This window comes from Sturnira hondurensis, unplaced genomic scaffold (assembly GCF_014824575.4).
Source record: "Sturnira hondurensis isolate 20B ecotype Veracruz unplaced genomic scaffold, ASM1482457v3 Scaffold0017436, whole genome shotgun sequence".
Taxonomy (NCBI): Eukaryota; Metazoa; Chordata; class Mammalia; order Chiroptera; family Phyllostomidae; genus Sturnira; species Sturnira hondurensis.
In genome coordinates this window covers 19011499-19032793 of record NW_028090067.1, presented here as the reverse complement: position 1 = coordinate 19032793, position 21295 = coordinate 19011499, and the positions used below count along the sequence as shown (strand labels likewise).

The 21295-nt window shown below is 42.3% G+C and overlaps 1 protein-coding gene across 2 annotated transcripts in view; it reads right to left on the bottom strand.

Annotated features, from left to right (window-relative positions):
- Positions 1–207: 207 nt before the first annotated feature.
- EP300 (EP300 lysine acetyltransferase) overlaps positions 208–21295 on the bottom strand; it is a 72188-nt gene continuing 51100 nt past the window's right edge. For both annotated transcript variants that reach the window (XM_037068433.1, XM_037068434.1), the window contains 14 exons: positions 20613–20852; positions 19695–19783; positions 17673–17753; positions 15554–15610; positions 14918–14995; positions 13178–13245; positions 12177–12327; positions 11911–12057; positions 10905–11018; positions 9984–10149; positions 8832–8996; positions 7819–7980; positions 3711–3992; positions 208–3507 (listed from right to left, as the gene is read on the bottom strand). In XM_037068433.1, the coding sequence (XP_036924328.1) occupies positions 1306–3507; positions 3711–3992; positions 7819–7980; positions 8832–8996; positions 9984–10149; positions 10905–11018; positions 11911–12057; positions 12177–12327; positions 13178–13245; positions 14918–14995; positions 15554–15610; positions 17673–17753; positions 19695–19783; positions 20613–20852 (4002 nt within the window). In that variant the 3' untranslated portion in view covers positions 208–1305. The remainder of the gene's footprint in view (positions 3508–3710; positions 3993–7818; positions 7981–8831; positions 8997–9983; positions 10150–10904; positions 11019–11910; positions 12058–12176; positions 12328–13177; positions 13246–14917; positions 14996–15553; positions 15611–17672; positions 17754–19694; positions 19784–20612; positions 20853–21295) is intronic.

Genomic DNA, 21295 nt, shown 5'->3' with positions numbered 1-21295 from the left:
TATCAATTCAGATCGATAAAATTGACATCTGGCTTTTACTTGTAGTAGTGTTTTTCTCTGAATTTCGGAGACGTTTACCAAAGCCCATTCGCAAATTCGTACATCTACATAGGGCAGCTCTAAGTTAGTGCTTTTGCTTTTTCTCTGACCACTATGCATCGGGGACTTAAATCGATGCCTCTGAGACAAAGATGTGACAACAAGAAGTTAGCTGTCTCACACAGTTTATTTAACAATAGGTAATAAGAAATCAATTTTAACAGTCTATACAGTGATCCAAAGTTCATATTTATAAGTAATCAATTTTAATTGCATGATTTACAACAGTTGAGGGTTTTTGCTTTCTATTTTCAAGTTTTACAGAAAGTGTGTGTGTGTGTCGGGTGGGGAGGGCAGGGTAAGGAGGAAGAAAGCAAGCAAAGAAGAAACCCCAGGGACATTTTGCATGTTAAAATCATCCCACTGGAATCGTTTCTTACCCTCTTTTTAATTTTTTTCTTTGTTAGATGTAAAAATAACGAAAAAAATTCTTCCGAGAAACAGAACCACAGTATATAATACATCAATTTGGCAGCTGCCCCTGTATATTTTGAAAAAGTCATTTTTCTTCCTACATGTACAAATTATTTTAATACTTGAAGTTTTTACGTTCAGACTTACGGAATAGAAAATTTTCTGGAGCACAAAAGTTGACTTGGAAGGAAGGAAAGAGATTTTTTTTTTTTACATTTTTAAAAGAATGAACATCTTTGCACCCAGAGAAAAAAAATTGGTATTTTAATATATATTTATATATATTTATATATATATAGAATGTAATTTTAAAGTAACATTAACCCCCTTTGTCCTCTGGTTTTAGAAATGTTCTTTTTTTTTTACTCTTCGATAAAGTGAGGAAAATAGGGAAAAATGTCAACCATCTGCACCAGTAAATAATAACTATTAATATTACATATTTTCATTAATTTAAAAAAAATAATAAAACCTATTGGAGGTGCAAGGCAGGAGCACGTGGGCGGCGTCACAGACCTCGGCCCCCTCCCAGTGCACACTTGAACCACACACACAAGGGCAAAAGGCTGGTGGTAACCAGCCATAACAAAAATATATTCTTTGTATTCTATTATCCCTCAGGTTCATCTGGCATGTTTGCTTTAAACCACAAACAGCTACTGCACAGTTCTTATGTGTTCCAAGGAAAATTGTCTTTTAGGCTAAGAAAGATTCAAAAAAATTGTTTTCAGTACAAAACAGTCTTGTTAAGAGAAAATAATTTTTTTGCTCCCAAAATACTACAAGGTGTCTCTAGTGTATGTCTAGTGTACTCTGTGAGAGGTTTGAAGTCAAGTCCGAGTTATCGGTGCTGAGTCCCAGGTCTGTGGCGCTTGCACCATGGAGGTTTGCCATGCCTGGATTGCTAGTGAGCTGAGAAAGCATTGGATTCTGGTCCGGGCTGGCAAAATGCCCTTGTTCCATGGGGTTGGCCTGGGCTGCCACCAGTCCCGGATGTGGAGAACTGGTCTGTGGGGAGACGTGGTGTGGAGAAGGCTGAGGCTGCATCCTTGGGGAAGGGCTGGAATGGGGGGGCTGAGACTGCGGCCGTGGAGAAGGGACAGGCTGGGGAGAGCGCACTTGATTGGAGAGAGAAGAAGGGATCTGCTGGCCTTGTAGGTGTGGGGACTGAGCCTGATTTGGGAGCATATGCTGTTGCGGGCTCATGGGGTTGGGCTGAGCAGGGGACCCCATCTGTTGCTGAAGGAGTCGTTGCTGATAGGCTTGCAGACTGGCTCCTGCCTCGGGTCCCAAGGCCTGGGGGAGCTGGCCCATCTGTCCCATGTTCCCTTGTTGCATCTGTTGCATGTGATGCTGCATCCGTTGCTGCTGCTGCTGCTGCTGCTGCTGCGGGGGATAGCCAACTCCTTGGGGTTGCTGGAACTGGCTGTGGTTGGCCATCCCAGGGCCGATTCCTGGCCCTGCCCCCTGTTGCTGCTGCTGCATCATCTGTTGTCGTCTCAAGATGTCTCGGAACTGTGAAGGCATGGTGTTGTGATTCATGTTCATCTGCTGAGCCTGAGGGCTCATCCCTCCCATGGGTGGCTGGAGCTGCTGCTGTGGTTGCTGCTGGGGCAGGCCAGCCCTCTGGACGCTGGCCTGCATGGGGTTCATGTTCTGCATGGCTGGATTGGAGTGGACCCCCTGCTGACCTGGCATGGCAGGGGGCTGCAGCCCTGGCTGGCCCTGGGGCATGCCAGGCTGCCCAGGGAGGGGTTGCGGATTTGAGTTGGCATACTTGGCAGCCCGCTGCTTGATGAATGCAGCCAACAGCTGGGGATTGGCATGAAGGATACTGAGCACCTGTTGCTGCTGTAGGGGAGAGCTGGGAGACCTGAGAGTCCGCAAAAGGTTTTGTAAGGCTTGTTGAGACACAGTGCCTGGTTTGAGAGGGCTCACACCGACCTGGCCCAATCCTGGTTGGGGAGCCATGTTCAAGGGCTGACCATGTTGGGCCACCGACATCATGGCTGGCCTTGGCATCCCGGACTGTAGCTGCTGGGGCTGAGGCAATGCTCCTTGGGCCCATGGTGGCTGTTGCTGCATCCCAGCGGGGCCCATCCCTGGCTCCAAATGCCCACTGGGACCTCTGGCCATGGGAGGTGGGTTCATACCCATGGGGGCCATTGGGGCCATCTGGGGCATCTGGTGCTGGATTGGCCTTTGAAATATCTGCACATGGGCCATCTGGCGCTGCGTCTCAGCTGCCCTCTGAATCTGCATCGCCATTTCCACTGCTGCAGGTGGGGGTCCTGGAAGGGGTGGCTGAGCAGTCTGAGGGGGGGTTGGAGGGGTCACCTGGCCTGGTGCTTTACCCTGGGACACAGGGCCAGCAGCTTGAGTCCTGGGCAAGTAGGGTGGCATGCTGTTGGGAGGGGTGGGCTGAGGCTGAGAGGGGGGTTGGGGCTGGGGCGTCTGTGGGGTGGTGGGCTGTTGGCTGGTCGGCGTGGTTGGAGTGGCAGGAGTTGGGGAGGGCAGGCCCTGCTGCTGCCCTACCACACCAGTCCGCTGCATGCTGGCCATCCTTCTGCGGAGCATCTGGGCCTGCTGGAGCCGGTGCTGCAGCTGCTGTTGCCGGAGCTTTTGCTTGATGTTTAGGCAGAACGGCACAGGGCACTTGTTCTCCTGGCAGTGCTTGGCATGGTAGCAGCAGAGGGCGATGAGCTGCTTGCAGATGGGGCACCCTCCGTTGGTTTTCCGTTTGCAACCCTTGGTGTGCTGCACAACCCTTTTCATCTTCTGGCAGGAGGGCAAGGAACAGTTGGCATTTCGGCACTGGCAGGCATGGACCAGAGACTGGATGCAGCGCTGGATGCTCAGGCGGCGAGAGTCTCCTGGGCTCTGGGTGGCTGCAGCCTGCTGGTTGTTGCTCTCATCATCTAAGCCAAGCCCTAGTTTCTCCATTTTGTGGTCATGGTTTTTAGTGTTATAGCAGGTGATACACAAATCATAATCCTGGGAAAACAGAATATAGGTGCAGGTCAACTCCCCAAGGTTAAAGTCATCCAAAAACATTTTACATGTCTGCTGGAGCTCAAAAGCCCCTTTAGTTCTACCACTCAAATACAAGGCCAGGCCGTGCTTACCTGCCTTCTAGCACTCACCACTAGCACTCCGCACCCTTCAGCAGCCTCCCCTCCCTGCCACCTGGGGCCTACCTCGCAGACAGTGCAGTGCCAGCGCGTCTCCACGTGGTGCTTGCATTCATTGCAGGTGTAGACGAAGCGGTCCTGGCTCTGGGTGTGCAGCTCCACCAGCATGCACATGGTGGACCACTGGGCTCTTCGGAGGGATGAGAACTCCAGATGTTTGTCTCTTGCAAGAGTGAGAAAGGCATCCCGCCCATCCATCAGATCGCAGGGGATAAGAGGGTCAGGATCCACAATGGGAGGCAGGGAGTTGGCGGCAGGGCCAGCGATGAGACGGATGACAAAGAAGACCTGCAAAACAGATGTGCTCATTCTGACTCTGGAACCAGAGCACCACGTGGTGCTGGATCAGTAATAGCAGACAGGTGAGTCTGACTGGACGCCTGTGAGGCCGACAAACAGTGAGTGAGTGGTACAGCCCTCCCTCCTGCTTCACGTGTCTCTGGTCTCTTCTCTGAGACTGCAACAGGCCTAAAGTCTACATCTGATCTTTTCTACCTCCTTCAAGAATTCCTTCAAAATAAGAATGGAAGAGGTCAGGTACAGCTCTTGGACAGTGGACACTGTGCTTCAGAGAGGTCTACTTTTTAAGAGGCAATCTGTTGTTTAATCTAAATCTAATAAGGGAAAATAATCAGACAAAGCCAAAATGAGGGAAATTCTCAAAAACAATTGGCCTGATCTCTGAAAGGCCAGGAACTGAGGCATGGCAAATTGTCAAGGCACAGACTCTGTGACAATGGAGCCTGTGACTGGAGCCCATTAGGACCAGACGTGAGATGATCACACTGGGCTAAGTTTCCTGAAAGCAAAACCATAGTCTGGCCATGCAGGAACCGTCTTCTTTCTTAGAAAGTACTGGCCGAGAAACAGAGGAGATACAGAAAATGTAGCAAAATGTTAACAACTGGTGACTCCAAATGAAGGGTGTGGAAAGGGCTCTTTCACACAACGTTTCCTTTAAGTTTGGAAAAAAAAAAATAGTTGGCAGGGGAAGGAAAGGTAAAAGAAAAGCCAAAGAAACAACTCCCACCCCCCGGAAAACCACCTTATTCCTTGCTGTGGAAGCAGCAAAGCTTTTGTTCACCAAAGTTTGAAGACACCCAATAACCATTAATTCTAATATCCGTTAGTAGAAAAGCTGCAATGGGAAGCTGATATATATGAGTACGTATTTGAAATCAATGCATGTATAACTACAAACTCTTAGTAACCTAATAAAATATAAAATGGTACCTTCACGAGATCAGGATGTTATAAGCAAGTGCTATACCGCCCTCTATATTCTAGCAGTTTTTCAGAGACTGAAAACCTGTGCATACTGCAATAAGTCTTCAAATATACTTGGGAAGCAATGTTTGCATAATAAAACAAGAGTCTTTTAAGATAAGATACATTTCTAGAAAAAGAACACAGGACAGGAGAGCACACACTGAATACAGACACATATAAAACAGATGCCAGAAGTTAAAAGCATCAAGGGAGGACTTGGGGATGGGTGTTTGACCTTCTAAGGAATACTGGGTCTCGGGCCGTGGCTCACTGGAAGCACTGATAAAGCCAGAAAGTGCACCTGAAAATGTGACACAGAGGCACTGACGAGACAAGTGGTGAATGCCTAACTCATTCAAGACAGAGGCACACAAAAACCTTCTGGTGAGTCCCAAACAAATCTTCACCAAAGCCGCCCCTCTAATGGCAGCCACCATAACTGTTCCACTCTATGTCACTCCCCAGGTATGATACCTGAAATTAACCTAAAACTGACACCACATTGTCTTTTTCCTAACAGGTGACTTATACCTACATCTTCAGATTAAACAAAGTCACAAACATATCCATTATTTAAGAAAAACCCATCACACTAGGGCCTTTCCCAATTGCTGTTACGTAACCTACACATCACTCTAAATAGCCAATGATTATTATCCAAGTGAGGTGCCCACGAGAACGGAGGAAGCCTTCCATCTCACTGGCATGGCCGAGGTAACAGAGTTAGGCCTCCATCGCTGTAAGCCAGCCTGCTGTCCTTAGTTTGTTAGGCTTTGATAGTAAAGGCAGGGGCAGAGCACTGGCATATGAAAAACAACCCTCAGAAAACATTTACTAGGTTCAGCACCATTATAAGAAACAACTCTGAAAAAGGGCTCTGCCATGACTACTTCTCTCCCAGAGACTGCTTCATTAATTTGGTTCTAATGCCACACTTAAGCCTTCATTCAGCTCCCTCTCCACACCACTTCTTAAGAACTTGATTGTGATGTCTGAACAGAGTCCAACTGAGATGTTCAAAACTGGGCATGAATCACCCTTTAAGACTTCTCATCTCACCAATCAGATGATGTTGCAAGGAAACAAGCCCCAACACACCCCACAGCAACAAATAGATAAATAATGAAATAATTCAGTTTTAACTTTTTGAGAAGAGGTTACAAATATAGTTAACAAAAGTTTAAGTTTTCTTCAATTCTCTCCACTTCTCAATTCACTTTCAGGAAGGCCAATGGTCAACATTTTTATTAATTGGTTTTGCCTAAGTTCTGTTTTAAAAAACTGGAATGACCAATGGCATCCTAAGGAGCTTGGTTTAAAACAGAAGAGCACCCTGGCTGGTGTAGCTCAGTGGATTGAGCGCGGGCCTGCGAACCACAGGATCTCGGTTTGATTCCCAGTCAGGGCACATGCCTGGGTTGCAGGCCAGTTCCCAGCACGGGGCACACAAGAAGCAACCACACATGGATATTTCTCTTCCTCTCTCCTTCCCTGCCCCTCTAAAAGATAAATAAATAAATAAAATCTTAAAAAAAGAAAAAAAGAAACCCCGAGGCTTAAAAAAATAAATAAAAATTCAAACAGAACAGCAAATATATCCAACAGCCCATCTCCTGTACAATGGACAATATACCCACAGATACACTATGCTCACGGTTTCAAAATCCACAGTCATGTGCTGCTTTGCAACTGGGAAAGGTTCTACAAAATGTGTCATTAGGCGAAAGTCACCACGCAAGGACAGTTGGTACACAAAAGGTCTGTTCAGAGAAAGCCCAGCCACTGTTAATTTAACAAGAACAGTTTGTTCAACATTAATGTAACCTTCAACATTAATGTAACCTGGCAGCCAAGAAGAGTCGACTGCAATGTGTATGTGTGAACAACGATAACTTCATTGTACTGGTCAGTGGGGACGGTAGATGCCACTGAGTGTGGCTGTTGCATTCAAAATGACTGAATGAGTAGAGCAATTCATCTGGATCAAATTTTGCATTAAGCTTGAACATTCTTCTGTGGAAACTACTCGGACAATTCAGAGGGCCCCAACTGTGGGCCTCTGGTGGTTGGCAGCTTCATCACAACAATGCATCTTCTCGTGCATCATGTATGGTACAGAGTCCCCCCACCTCTTCCAAAACATCAAATCACCCAGGTGACCCAACCCCTTACAGCCCAGATTTGGTGCCCTGTGACTTCTGGCTTTTCCCAAGACCACAATCACCTCTGAAAGGGAAAAGATTTCAGACCTTTGAGGAGATTCAAGAAAATACAACGGGGAAGCTGCTGGTGATTGGGACAACTGTGTGAGGTTCCAAGGTGCCTACTCTGAAGGGGACTGAGGCGTCACTGTCCTATGTACAATGTCTCTTATATCTTGTATGTTCTTCAATAAATGTCTCTTTTTCTTATTACATAGCTGGATACCTTCTGGACAGACCTCGTATTACCTACTACTGTAATGGTTATGTGCTATACTTTCTGACTAGCAGAACCTTAGGTTTGTTTACACCAGCACTACCCACACTGTAAGTGATGTGCTGTGTTATACGTGACATAACAGCTGTGACACTGATAGGTGACAGGAACTGTTCAGCTTCATTATACTCTTATGGGACCACCACTGTACACTGCAGTCCAGGATGATGTGAGCAACAACCCACCACTGTCTATATTTATAATGGGTGCAAATCAAAGAGACTGTATCACTTCCTGTGTCGAGCACCTACTCTAGCCACCCTCTCCATTCTTATTCAAGTGATGCCTTCCTTCTGAATTTCCAGTGTGGTGCTTAGATCGTAAGCACCAACCTGCTTTTTGCCCACTCTTGGAGGCTCCGCCTTACCTCTTTGTGTTTCTCCATGGTGGCGTACAGTTTCTGCGAGAGGTCATTGGACACGTTGGGCATGCCTGGCTTCTTCTTGTTGCCCCTACTCAGGCTGCTCTTGTTTTTGCTGGTTTTCTTATTGTTCTTCTTCTTAGCATTTTTGCTGTCTCCCTTTGTCACCTGCAGGATAGCACAAAGGAGAGAGAAAATGTTTTGTTAGGAAGTGATTTGAGTAATACAAATAATGGCAAAAAGACCTGTTTCTTTGAAACTAGAGTTCATATTGTACCTTCCACCAACTGCTCTCTGCTCACCCTCTTTATTTTTAAGCTGCTGTTTAAAATACTAGTTACCTCCTAGTGAAGAATCCCTACACTAAGACCCTTCATTAAGACCACGGCAACCTCAGCCCTGTGACCAGAAGAGCACTGTAGTTTGGAAACCCCTCAGATCAAACAAGCTTATCCTGGAACTGAGGATGGGAAGGGTGGCAGTGTGTGGCAGTGTGTGGCAGTGAAGGGTGCATGGAAGTGGAGAGCCGAGGACTTGGAGTCATTTGTTTCCACTCACATTCTAGAATTTTATGGGCCTCCTTTCAAACTATCAATGAATTTAAAATGACAAGGCTATAAAGAGTTCTTTTTAAATATATATATTTATTAATTTTAGAGAAAGAAACGCAGAGAGAAATATCAGTTTTGTCATTCCACTTAAGTGTGTTAAAAATAAAAAAGACGATATATGGCAAGGCCCAAAATGTCCACATCTGGACCTTTACAGAAACTAATATTCAGAGTTTCCTTTCTGTTTCCATACTGGAAATCAGGATTCTATTTACAAAGGTGTTTTGATGCTAAAAAGGTTTAAAACCACAAAAGTAGAACCTTAGTAACGTAGCTAACACTTCTTGCCCAATTTAAAGAGCTCTTTTACACCTAAGAGCTTTAAGACCAAGCTGAAGTTTAAACTCACTTCTGGATTACAGACAAGAATCAAGGTAGAAGTCGGAGAGGAAAATGAAAAGCCCTTACATCTGTGCTTTCATTGCTGGTGTTTTCCTCTCGCTTCCTCTCTTCCTCCTCCTGTTCCAGTTCCTTAATGCTCTCTTCCAGAACATTGGGCCAAAAATCACCTTCAAAGTAGGGCAATTCCTTTGCACTTGTTAATCGATCTTCAGTAGCTTGTTTAAAAATATCCTGTGAAAATATCCATGTACAAATAGAAATTTCTATTAAAAAAAAGCATTTACACTATATAGGAGCAGTCACAGCTAATAGGATACATGAAACACCAAGGATTAAAACGTCTCCTAAAATGGTGGTAGGGATGTTGAATCTAAGCACCATGTCTGAGAAGGCATTTAGTACCATAAACAGTAAAAAAGGCCGTTTTAAGCCAGTATTTCTGGTTTTTGCCTTTCCCCTACCACAGAGGCAGGAAGCTGCCTTTGTATAACCAAGTGATCGTGCCAGGACCAATGGTAGAGGCATCATCATTCATTCACACATGGCCTTTACCACTCCTGATGACAAAGGCAGCACAATGCGAGGCTCACCTGCCTAGCACCCAACCTTAGAACTCCAGCGCTTTCACTGAGAAACCTGTTCGACACGTCAAACTATAACTACTGGAAACTGTATGGCTGTAGAGTGATCTGCTGTGCTGCCAGGGAAACACCCAGCTGATGGTCTCCCCTCCAAGAATAAAAACAGGTAAGAAATTCAGCAGTTCAGGAGGTGGGATGAGATGGGGGTAAAGGGCAGAAAACTATACTTCAACAATGAAAAAAAAAAAAGGCTAAAAAATTCAGCAGTTCAGGTTCTTTTTATGGATAACTTACAATGAAAATGGCTATCAAGAATACATTTTTATTAGTCATACCTTTAAAACAGAAATTTGTTGGTCTAAGACTCTTTGAAAGGCTAATTTTCCTTTAAAAAAGACTGACTATAGAAAAAAAAAATTTACACCAATAATACTCAACTGACTAGATTTAGCAATAAACATTTTGTCAAGTGTACTTCATCTTAATAATTCAGGCAAAATAAAAACATTTTACCAAATTAGCATAATTTTATAAATTACACGGAAGGAGAAGGAAAGATTTTTAAGACTGTCAAGTGACAGAACACAGAGCTGGAGGCTCAGGAAATCCCCACTCCCCCCCCACAACTCGTCCTGACCTTGTAGTCGTGCACGATCCTCTCGGACACAGACTTATCCAGCATCTTTTTGTACCACTCCTGCAGGCGCTTGGGCTTGGGTATCTTCTGGTCAGGAGGATGGCAATGGAAGATATAGTCGTCCCCTTCGCTGGGGGGACATGCCCAAATATGCCCTGTGGTATAACTAACAACACAAAGAGAAGGAACATTCAAGAGAAATGATCATTCAATCTAAGCTAAGGAGAGAACGCTACACTTTAAACTACAAGGTGAAGTCAGTAAAGAAACAGTAACTTCCCCCAAAGACAACATAAAGTATACAATCCAATTATCAAATCAAAATTTTCAGGCCAGAACTAGGCATAACCCATAGTACTAACAATGGCTCTCACACTGACTACTTCTTAGAGGCTTCTTGGAATCCAGTTATTTTTGGAGCATCCCAAACCCCCAAATTTGCACATAATGACAATGAAAAGGAAAATGGATCCATTTCAACATGAACACTAAATAAAATGCACATTGTTAAGAATAACCTGTGAGGTGAGGTGTCAATATTCTTAAGCACATACATAGCTTAAAGAAGGCAAGGAACCAGTCTGACACATTTTTATTATCTCCAGATCTTTGTTTTTCTTTCAATATCCAGGTGAAAAGGATCAAATGCAAAGGTCAAGGTTCTGGCTCCAAATGAGTACTAATCAACCTTCAAATCAAGCTTCTTAAATGAACAAAATAAAATTAATCTGAGATGGGTGTAACATCAAAAGATCTCCAACAAAATTAAGGTTATAGTTCTACTAGATGGAAAACAAAGCCGAGGAAAAAAAACAAAACCAAAAGTCACATATTTGCATATTTTAACCTGTGTCTTACCACAGTGGTAATAACTCTGAATCAGTAATTTTAAAAAATGGCATTTCTTATCAACATGCTTACCCTAATTTCTTGACGTATTCCAAATATCCAATCAGGATTTCATAGTAGACTGCAGTCCTCAAGCATTTTGGACGGAAGAAATGAACACTATCGAGGTATGATATATACACTCTCCTGTACCAAGTGGGGAGAAAGAAACCAAGTCAGATCACGTGAGTTATCAACACGGCTAAAAACACACCCTCTCTCTTCTGTGCTTTTCGCTCTCCTGGTCAACATGGTGTTACAGTAAGTTAAAGGACTAGACTGTGAACCCTTTGAGGGAGTTTAATGAACCTATGGCTCTAGTATAGTCTCAGAACCCAGCAGTGCCTGAAACACAGTATTATCAGTCAATACATATGGACCCAAAAGTATTCTGGTGGCATTCTTATACTGGCCTTTAACTATTTTGGAAACAAATTCTAAACCATACTCTACTTTACTTGCATGACTTTCATTAACGTAGTCTCAGCAAGGTACTTAAACACCATTTAGAGGTAAGCCCATTTTCTGAAAAAAAAAAAAAGAGTGAGCCTGGGTTTCCCATTCCAGGCTGCTATTCATAACTCTTTCCTTCTTACTCACGCTATGAAAAAGCAGTATTGAGCAGTACTTTGTGATTTTGGTTTTACTTCAACACTTGAAGAATTTGCATTTCCAACCGAGTACATCAGGTGCTGCTCACTTCGCCTTTTCANTCTACTTTACTTGCATGACTTTCATTAACATAGTCTCAGCAAGGTACTTAAACACCATTTAGAGGTAAGCCCATTTTCTGAAAAAAAAAAAAAAAAAAAAAAAAAGAGTGAGCCTGGGTTTCCCATTCCAGGCTGCTATTCATAACTCTTTCCTTCTTACTCACGCTATGAAAAAGCAGTATTGAGCAGTACTTTGTGATTTTGGTTTTACTTCAACACTTGAAGAATTTGCATTTCCAACCGAGTACATCAGGTGCTGCTCACTTCGCCTTTTCACCTAGTTGCAAACCCCGGACACATTGGAAGGCAGCCGTAGTGAAGCCTACCTCTGGTTGGGTGGAGGGCAGTCCGAGCCATACTCCTGAACGTGCATGCCAAAGAAGCACAAGTCCACACCATCAATCTCCTCAAAGGCAAAGAGGGCTTTGGTTCGATAGGGAAAGGATTCTGCCATCTCTCCACTGTCCACAAACCTGCACAATCCAGATTGGAAGGAAAAACCACATCTCATTCAGATTAGAATCATCAAGAATAACCCAGGTATGAGCAACTGTGGATCCACAAGAGGAAAAAGGGGAACAGCACCACATACCTTGCTTTCATGCCTGGTTTGACCTCCACAGTTTTGTCAGAAGCATGAACTACACGAACAGTGACTTCTCCTGACTCAGGGTGATTTTGTCGCCTCAGAAAGTCATTCACACGATTCTCTAGAAAAGTGCCAAGCCTGGTAGATGGCAACCCTAGGAATAGAGAGGTTAAAAGTTCAGAAGTAACCAAGGTAAAATTATTAGTATCAGTCTTAAGGTTCAGTATCAAATCTGTTTATCCTTTTTCAATACCAGACTTTGCTAAGAGTATGCAATTTAGTCAACACTTAAAAAGCATTCCCCTGGCACTCCGCCCACAAAAGACTTGATGAATGTATGTATCATCCTTGTGTGCAGTTAAAGCAAGCACGGTAATTAATATTTTACATGTTATTTCCCCAATTTTTATTATGAAAGCTTTTCCGTTTTAGAAGTCAGACTATCTATGTATGCACTTTGCCTCAATTTCAAAGAATTTTTGAAACCTTCCAGCAATAAGAAAAGCAACTTGTAGGTCAGCAAAGACTGCAACGGCACTTTTGAAACGAAATCAAATACTCTTGAGTTAGATTAATTTTATGATAAAATTTTTGACTACCACTCCTCCAGACCCTTCAGCTGAAGAGATGATACGGGCCTGAAAAGCAGCCCCCAACTGCTGGTCTAGACAAAGCTAAACGAGTCCCTCAAAGGATGGCCAGTTCCGGGCAAGTATTTTTACCTGGCCCCCATTAAGAAATGCCACAAACATGGAGAAATGGAGAAACAAGAAAAACAGTCCTCTACAAATCCTGATTCTTGAAAATGGTTTTTCTTATGTCTAACAAATTTCACACCAAAAAGTACATTATAGTTCAAATCTAAGAAGTACATTATAGAAAAGTTATTTTTAGTCTGGCTAAATATTTTAAATAAGGTCAAAACAAGTCAACTCATTTCACAGCTTATTCTTAACTATGCTTCAGTTTTGCCTCTAAAATGCACCTGTAAGAATAAAACTTACGTTTAGCAGAGAACTTATTTTCTTTCCTAGTTCGTGCAGTTTTCTTTAAACAGCCATCACAAATAAACCTAAAACGTAAACCAGCATGTTGCTTATAAAACTCAGAGAACGATTTAACATAACATACACTATGCAGTCTGCCTCAAGTATATATAGAGTTAAATGGGAAGGATGACCTGGGAGAGATATTTCTAAACAATATACCAAGAGCTTGAGATGCCGTTAATAAAAAAAGAGAAAAAAACCTAATTGAAAAACAGGCAAAAGCTATGAAAAAATGTGAAGGGTATATAAACTGGCTTACATGTGAAAAGATGATGGAGGATTAGATTAACACAGGAATTTTGATTCTGGCTAATCACCATGGCAAAGTCTATACGCTACTGATAAGTATGCAAGTAACCATACTCAGAACTAGTAACAATAGATTTATAAGATGTACATTCTTTTTGTTCCTGCAATTACATAAGGATGTATACATATGCTTAATTTCTTATTTAAAAAATACTTTATCTTTAAAATGTTTTATTATTTTTTAGAGGGGGGGAAGTGAGAGAGAAACATCAATATGCATGAGAAACACTGATTGGTTGTCACTCACACACCTCACCTTGGGACCTGGCCAACAACCCAAGTGTGGTCCCAACAGGTCTTCTAACTGCAGACCTTTCGGTCCACAGGCCAGCGATCAATCCACTGAGCCACACCAGTCAGGGCCGTCATCCCTAGCTGATCTAAAGTTGCAAGAATCACTGCTAGTCTCTTAATTATTCTCATCCACTGTGAGATTAAAGGGAACACAAAAATTTGTATCTAAAGACAAGCCATGTAAACATCAACTACTATAATTTTCCGGAAATTTGTTAGCTTCCTCTTCCTTGTGATCTTCAAACCAGCATCAGTAATCCAAGACAAGAGCGGAAGACAGTGTAGATAGAGACCCTATTCCAGCAAGTCGAGTGATGCACAGATACCCCCTTGGAACAGGGTTGGGAGCAGCTCCATTCTTGGAGAGTGAGAGGTGACCCATAGCAGTAGAAGATAAGGTGTCCCAATGGATACAAATCTGCTCATTGATATCGAAGTCACCGATGATGTGCCACTTGGCCAAATATGTGGCGAATATTCAGAAACAGAACATGGGGCCAAAGAATAGCTAGTTAACTCAAGTCTGTATCTAGTCACTTTATGTAACTCTTTCACTGGACTACAGCCATGTAACTTACTACTAAAGACATTAAACTTATGACCCAACCCCTCAAAGATGGTTAAATCAAATCCTAACCAGGGCCACCACTATGCACAGTGTGATGTTTTCTCAGAGGGAGACACAGAGGTGTTCCCCTGACACGCTCTATAGCTTCATCTTTTAAAACCTGGAAAATTTAATCGTATCTAAAACCTCCTTACTACTTTTCAGGTGGTAGAGATTTCCTGTCAACTATTGAAATCTTCCAAAAGCATTTAGTTTCCATGTAGAATAATCAGAAAATAATTTTAAAAATACAAAACAGTCAAATTTGTGTATGGATGAAAACAATGCATGCACGTAAGAGAAAGACCTACATTTCTGGATCCTAGGCTATTTAATGTTTTAAATCTGGATTTTAATGATCTTTTCCCAATTCAGAGAACAATGTTTAGAGACAGTAACTTGGAAGATATGATAATAATGATTGCAAAGACAAAAACTCGCTACAACTCACAACGAAGAGTCTAGAGAAAACACTAATGTATTACCCCAATGGCCAGATCATTTCATGATGAAGAACACAGATCTGATGCATCTTTCTTCCACACTCTGAACATTCCACGAACCTGGAAATAAAAACCAAAAATCAAGACTTGAAATAATAATAGTTTTTAAAAGCTTTTAATTTTTAAAAAGCTCTTTAGTGTTAGAGGTAGAGCAAATTTTAAGAGAAATTAAGTGCAGTTGTTACATGTGAAAAATTTAAAGATCACCACTGCTTAAACGTCCCAGTGAGTTGGAGAGCATCCTGGCCTTCTCAGAGTGCCGGAAACGCTGACACCACTCAGGGCTCTGAACGGCCTCCCCAACAAAGTAGGGGACTGTGAGCTTGTTTGACAGTGGGGAATAGCAATAGAACATGTGGTCCAGAGCAGAGCCAATGTGGGCGCTTCACTTGGGCCTACCTAACACCAGTGTCAGGTCGATGTGGGGAGATGTAAATGAATACTAACTGTAATGTCAGCTTCCACACTTCCATCATCTCTGTTAGTCGTACATTATTTAGTTTTAGCCCAAGGATACAGAATCATCTCACTGGCCATGCAAACCAAGAAAATGAAAGGAAGAAGAAAAATCCAAGTCCACTGACTCATTGTACTGACTAGTCAAGGAAAACTACTTACAGTTCAGGATCCAGTGTGTCATTTTTTCTCTTGGAAAACTGTTCTTTATTTATTGTACTAAGGAGAGAAGAAGAAAAAAAAATGAGAAAAAGCAACATTGAAAGATGAATACTCTGACCACTGTTCTAACCCAAGGAACAAATCTCATGCTGTAAATGGATTATTTAAATCTCCTGAGACGATACTGAGGTCACATTAAACAGGTACATTCTTGGCCCCCACAAAATGCATATTTACATAAAGGAATACCCATGTTTTTGGAAACAACTACAGTATAATAAATCTACTTTTCCTTATAAGAAATGGAGAAACCAGGAAGAACTAGAAACATGAGTTCATTATTCTTTTTAAATCTTGCCAACAGTCTTATTATGTATTTATGCCTTTTAATAGTTTAATGACCCTAGACTGAACTATGAATGATGGCGTGTATACAGGCAGCTAAACCATTGTTTAAAAATAATACTCATTTTCCAGCAAAGTCTAGTCAATTTTTGGTATAGAAAATTTCAATATTAAATACATATTTCAGTTTTAAAGGGTGAAACATTTTTAATTGATACTATTCATTTTTAAATTTTCACATGGCCTCCCACCCATCCAGAAATCTGGCACACCACACTCACAGTCTTATCATTCTCTACCTAGAATAAACTTTAGGGGGCCCAATTCTGACTACTGTTATTCTTCCCCCCCAAAATGGGCACACTTCCACATCTAAACTGTTTCCTACCACTTACAGCCTGGAGATACATGGCGTAAGGCCTTGCTGCGTTAAGTACACTCTAAAGACCAGCAGCACAAGAGGACACTGTTGGTAATGCAGGATCCTCCCAGGTCCACTACACTCTCGAGAATCAGAAGGGGGTTTTGGTACTCTTCAAAGCCAGAGATGCAACATCCTAAAGTTTAGAGCACGTGGTACGACGCTCAACAGTACCAACAGTAAGTCTGCCTTCCTTTCCTGCACCAGGGAAACCTGGCTAGAGCTGACTTCTCTTACAAGGTTCAAAGGGACCCAGTACCTACTCTCCAGATTGATATCTGACTCTACTATAAGTACTTTAATGGTAACTGAAGTTAAAGGGCAACTTTAAAACCCGATATAGAAAAATCAACCAGTTTTTCTCAGAAGCCCTATTTTACTAGTAACGTAACAATTCCATACTTTTTGGAATGTTCTGAACTGCTTCTGTTTATCAGAGGTTAAACTGGAAAAAAGGAAGCTGAAGAATATTTAAAGTACACCAAACAGCTCTTTCTTCCTAGTAACAGTTCAAATTTGAAACAGTGTCTAACTTAAATCTCAGAGATTTAGTTAGTACAATGAGAGATTTAGAAGTATAATGAGACAACTCAAGATATGTTTGAAAATTTTTCTTGGCATTCACCAAAAACTAAGGGCTTATAAAATGGCAAAAGCCCAAGGAAGTCTCTGAGTCATTCGAACAAACTTCTAAAGCCCTAATGTTGTTCAATGACTTTCATGATTACTGTGACAGCTGTGTTAAGCTATAAGAGAAGGCTGTAAGGTTTTGTTCAATTCCCCTTCAGATCCAAAAGAGTTAATAAGGAAATTCCCTTGCACTATAACCTGTCAACTGTTAGGAGAAAAGTAGACTGTTTCCATGTAGAAAAAGTCTCCCTGCAATGACCCTGGTGCTGATATGTCCCCTCCACCAGTGTGCTAACAGCACTTTTCGCTGTGACGGAAACATTCTTTTTTTTTTTTCTAATTTGGATGCCTTTTATTTCTTTTTTTTAAATAATTTTTTTATTTAATTCTTGTTCAAGTACAGCTTTCTGTCTTATATTCCCAACCCTGCCCGCCCCCCCGGAAACATTCTTCATCAGTGCTGACCACGATGGCAGCATCTCACAGATGTCTACCGAGCACTTGACATGTGGCTAGTGCAAGTGAGAGACAATTTAAAAATTTTTAAATTAAAATTTTAAGATTTTATTTACTTTTAATTAATCTGTATTAAGTAGCCATTTGTGGGTGATGGCTACCATACTAGAGAGCATAATCCGAGACCACTGAGAAGCCTGAGCTTAATTATCTGAAAACAAACTGAGAAATAAGATGGTGCTTTCCAAAATAATGCAGCTTACTTACGTTTGAGGCTGGGAAGGGTCATCCCCCAAAGAAACGCTCTCCCCTTGGATTTCATTGAAACACTTCTCACAGAAATGATACCTGTCGGCAAGAAGGCCATACTGGGGTGAACTGTTCCGTTCACACAACACAGCCCAAGCCAAGCAACGAAGCCACCAATCACAGCAGGCCAAGGAGGGGGACGGGAGCAGAGAGCAGGTCATCAACGGCGACAAGGACATTCAATGATGCAGATATATGGGCCCCACAGTATGGGTTTTGTTTTTGTTTTTTGGTTTTTTTTTTTTTGCAATCAAAGTCAAGTGCAGACAACGACAAGCATGAGGGAGAAAAAAAAAACACAAAACAAACGAAGAAATGAGGGATTGCAGGACAACAAAAAACAAAGCAAGACAAGACAACACAAAGCAGAAAGCCAAGGCAAAGCACAGATTAGCATTAAATATCTCAAATGGAATTACAAGTAGCAAATGATTACAGCAAATAAAACAAAAAAGTTTCACTTACACAGACCCACAACCTTTCATTTTAGTAATTAATGCTAATTTATGCAAATAATCAGAAGAAGAAAGGAGGATAAATCTACTAAGGAGAGAAAAATGGCCATCCTGTTACCTAGCAATCACACACTTCTCCCCACTTACTTAGAATAAAAATAGAAAGTGAAATAAAATAAAATCCACTACAGATAAAGTGCCAGAGAACAAGTCTTCCAAAAACAATTGTGGTTTGGGGGGGAGACGACCCTTTTGATCCCAAGGAAGCAACATAAGCAAAAAATGTTTTTCAATGAAAGTCTGCACAAACAGTTAAATGCCGATTGTCACCATCAGCAGACACAGCTAAAAAGGCGGCAGTGGGCGCAGTGGCCTGATTACTTGCTCCTCGGCACAAAGATCACAAGCCCTGTAGGCTGATGCCAAAAATCCAAAAATGGTATGAATGTTAAGATTGTAGCATGAGAAAAGTTCCATCTTGGCCGTTACTTTTTTTGAATGTAAGGTTGTGAATGTAAGGTGCTTAAAAAACAATGAGACCCACTTTTCCCAGGTTTTATTGAGTAAAAAACTATTATATCTAATGATTACAAAGCACTAAGAGTGCACCTGACTTTTTACAAATAAAACAGAAAGTTTCAAAGCTAGAAAGGCATCTGTAACACACAAGTTCAGCAAAAAACCACCACCATGAGCTTGGTTTTACTAAAGAAGTAAAAAGTATTAACTGCCCAATCTCAGTAGCACCATCTCAGAGCCTAAGGTAAACACTCCATTACTGAAAATAGGAGTCAAACCATGGTGAAGACAGCTCAGTGAGTGCAATTTTTGTAACTGTAGCCATTGTTTGGGCAGGGGTAAATAAGGCCAGAGCGCCTCCTGCATTAGAACTGTACCATCCACTGTCACATGCGAGTTTGTGAGAAGTAGTCTGGTACAGAGTTATTTTTGGAGGTGGTCCTTGTTGTTTGCTTAATAGAAGCAAAGCAAATACATCAAAAACTACTACTTACGTAGGGATAGACCACGCATAAAAAGCAAACATCTCCAAAAAGATAAATAAATCTGACTGACAAATTGGGTTAAGATTTTTCTGGGTAGTTTTTGGGAAAAGAGAGAGCCAGCAGCCATTTCACAGGCAAGCAAAAAGACTAATTAGTTACAAAATCTTCCCAGTGTTGTCTGAGGTTGTGGTCAGCTAGGAAAGGGCAGTGGAAAGAGCAGTGAGGCCTGGGACGATATCCCACTGATGCCACCACCTCACAAAGTTGTGTGATCTCCTAAGGCTTTGGGGTTTTGCCTTTAATATTTTTATAAACCAGGGCCCAGACATCTGATGCAAGGCTACTTTCTTCCAGAACTTGTGTAATTCTACAAAGGCAAATTGCAAAGACCAGAAACTTGTGCTGTACAGTTGTTTCCAAGCAGGTTACACACATGAACCATGACCATGTGTGTTGGTCCACCTGCATGCACTCCCAAGACACAAAGACACATGAACCATGGGCCACATGGTCAGGCTTACCTGTTCTGGTAACTGTAGTATGTGGCGTCACGAGGGATTGTGCACAGCTGCTTGCCATAGCAACAGAGTGTCTGTGGAGAAAATTCCAACTGCAAAAGAAACCAGCCATTAAATAGTACATGGGCCCGAAGGACAAGCTAGAGTATTTTTTTAAAAGATTTTATTTACTTATTTTTAGAGAGGGGAAGGGAGAGATAAAGAGAGGGAGAGAATCATCAGTGTGTGGTTGCCTCTTTCGCCCCTTACTGGGGACCTGGCCCACAGCTGAGGCATGTGACCTAGATTGGGAATCAAACTGGCAACTCTTTGGTTCGCAGGCCAGCACTCAAACCACTGAGCACACCAGCCAGGGTGACAAACTAGAATATTTACACTGGCAAATTAAACAAGTCAGTGAAGTCTTAGTTCTCATTTATGTTAATGAAAATGGGCTGTTTCCAAGACAGTTCACAGAACTAAAACCATTATAGTTTACTAAAGCATTAGTTCTCCACTGTGAGTAGACTGAACAGTCATATCCTCCTACCACATGCCAAAGAACTCAAGAGTTTAATGTGAATTGGCACGCACAGGTAAACAAGTACATAACAGGTAGTCTGCACCCAGAGGGGACTAAGGACCAAGGCCCCACTCCAGATGACCTTATAACCCAATGGTTCAGGATTTAAATTAGTAAGTATTCAACTCAATTTTTAAAAATCATTCATTCATAGAGGGGAAGGGAGGAAGAAAGAAAGGGTCAGAAACAACAATGTGAGGTTGCTTCTTAAGCGCTCCTCACTGGGACCTGGCCCACGACCCAGGTGTGTGCCCTGACTGGGAATCGAACCAGAGACCCTCTGGGTCGCAGACACTCAATCCACTGAGCCAGAACCAGCCAGGGTCAACCCAATGTTTATCAGTGCAAAAACTTCTTACCTTTCTGCCACAACAATATCCAAGGCTTTGCATTACTGGGTCAATTTCTTGTTCAAAGACCTCAGACAGCTTGGAGCAGTATTTGTACACTCGCGATGTTTTCCGATTATATAACCAGGCATTGTTGAACATAAGCCAAATGTCATCCACATACTGCCAGGGCTCCTGATACTGTCCAGTGTCTAACTTCCTCTTGATGGTAGAAAGATCCATGGGGCTCTTTACAATATCAAAGTAATCCTAGAACATGTGACACCAAACAACATTACCCAAAATATTTAAGGTAGATGGCATACCTTCCTATTATTCATCACTCCTTTTTCCAGGCAATGTTGACTTTCTGACCCATCCATATTTCTGAGGAGTTCACTGATATCCAACACTTCTTGAAATCACTAGTCTACAGAGATATCAAGCATCTCAGAGGGCAGAGAGAATAAGAGAGCTACCACAGTGACTCTCCATGTGGTAGGCTGATGATCTACTGGAGTAATTCCAGGTGCTATGCCACACAGTATCTGTGTGATCAGTTCACAGCCCCTTAACATTTTAGTACTAGAAAGAACATACAGACAAGGAAATTAAGTCCAGTGAACATCAGTGATCCACCGAAAGCCACAGAAAATACTGGGGTGGGGGTGGTGGGGAGTTTCTAATGGATTTCTGGCCCATGAAGCACTCCA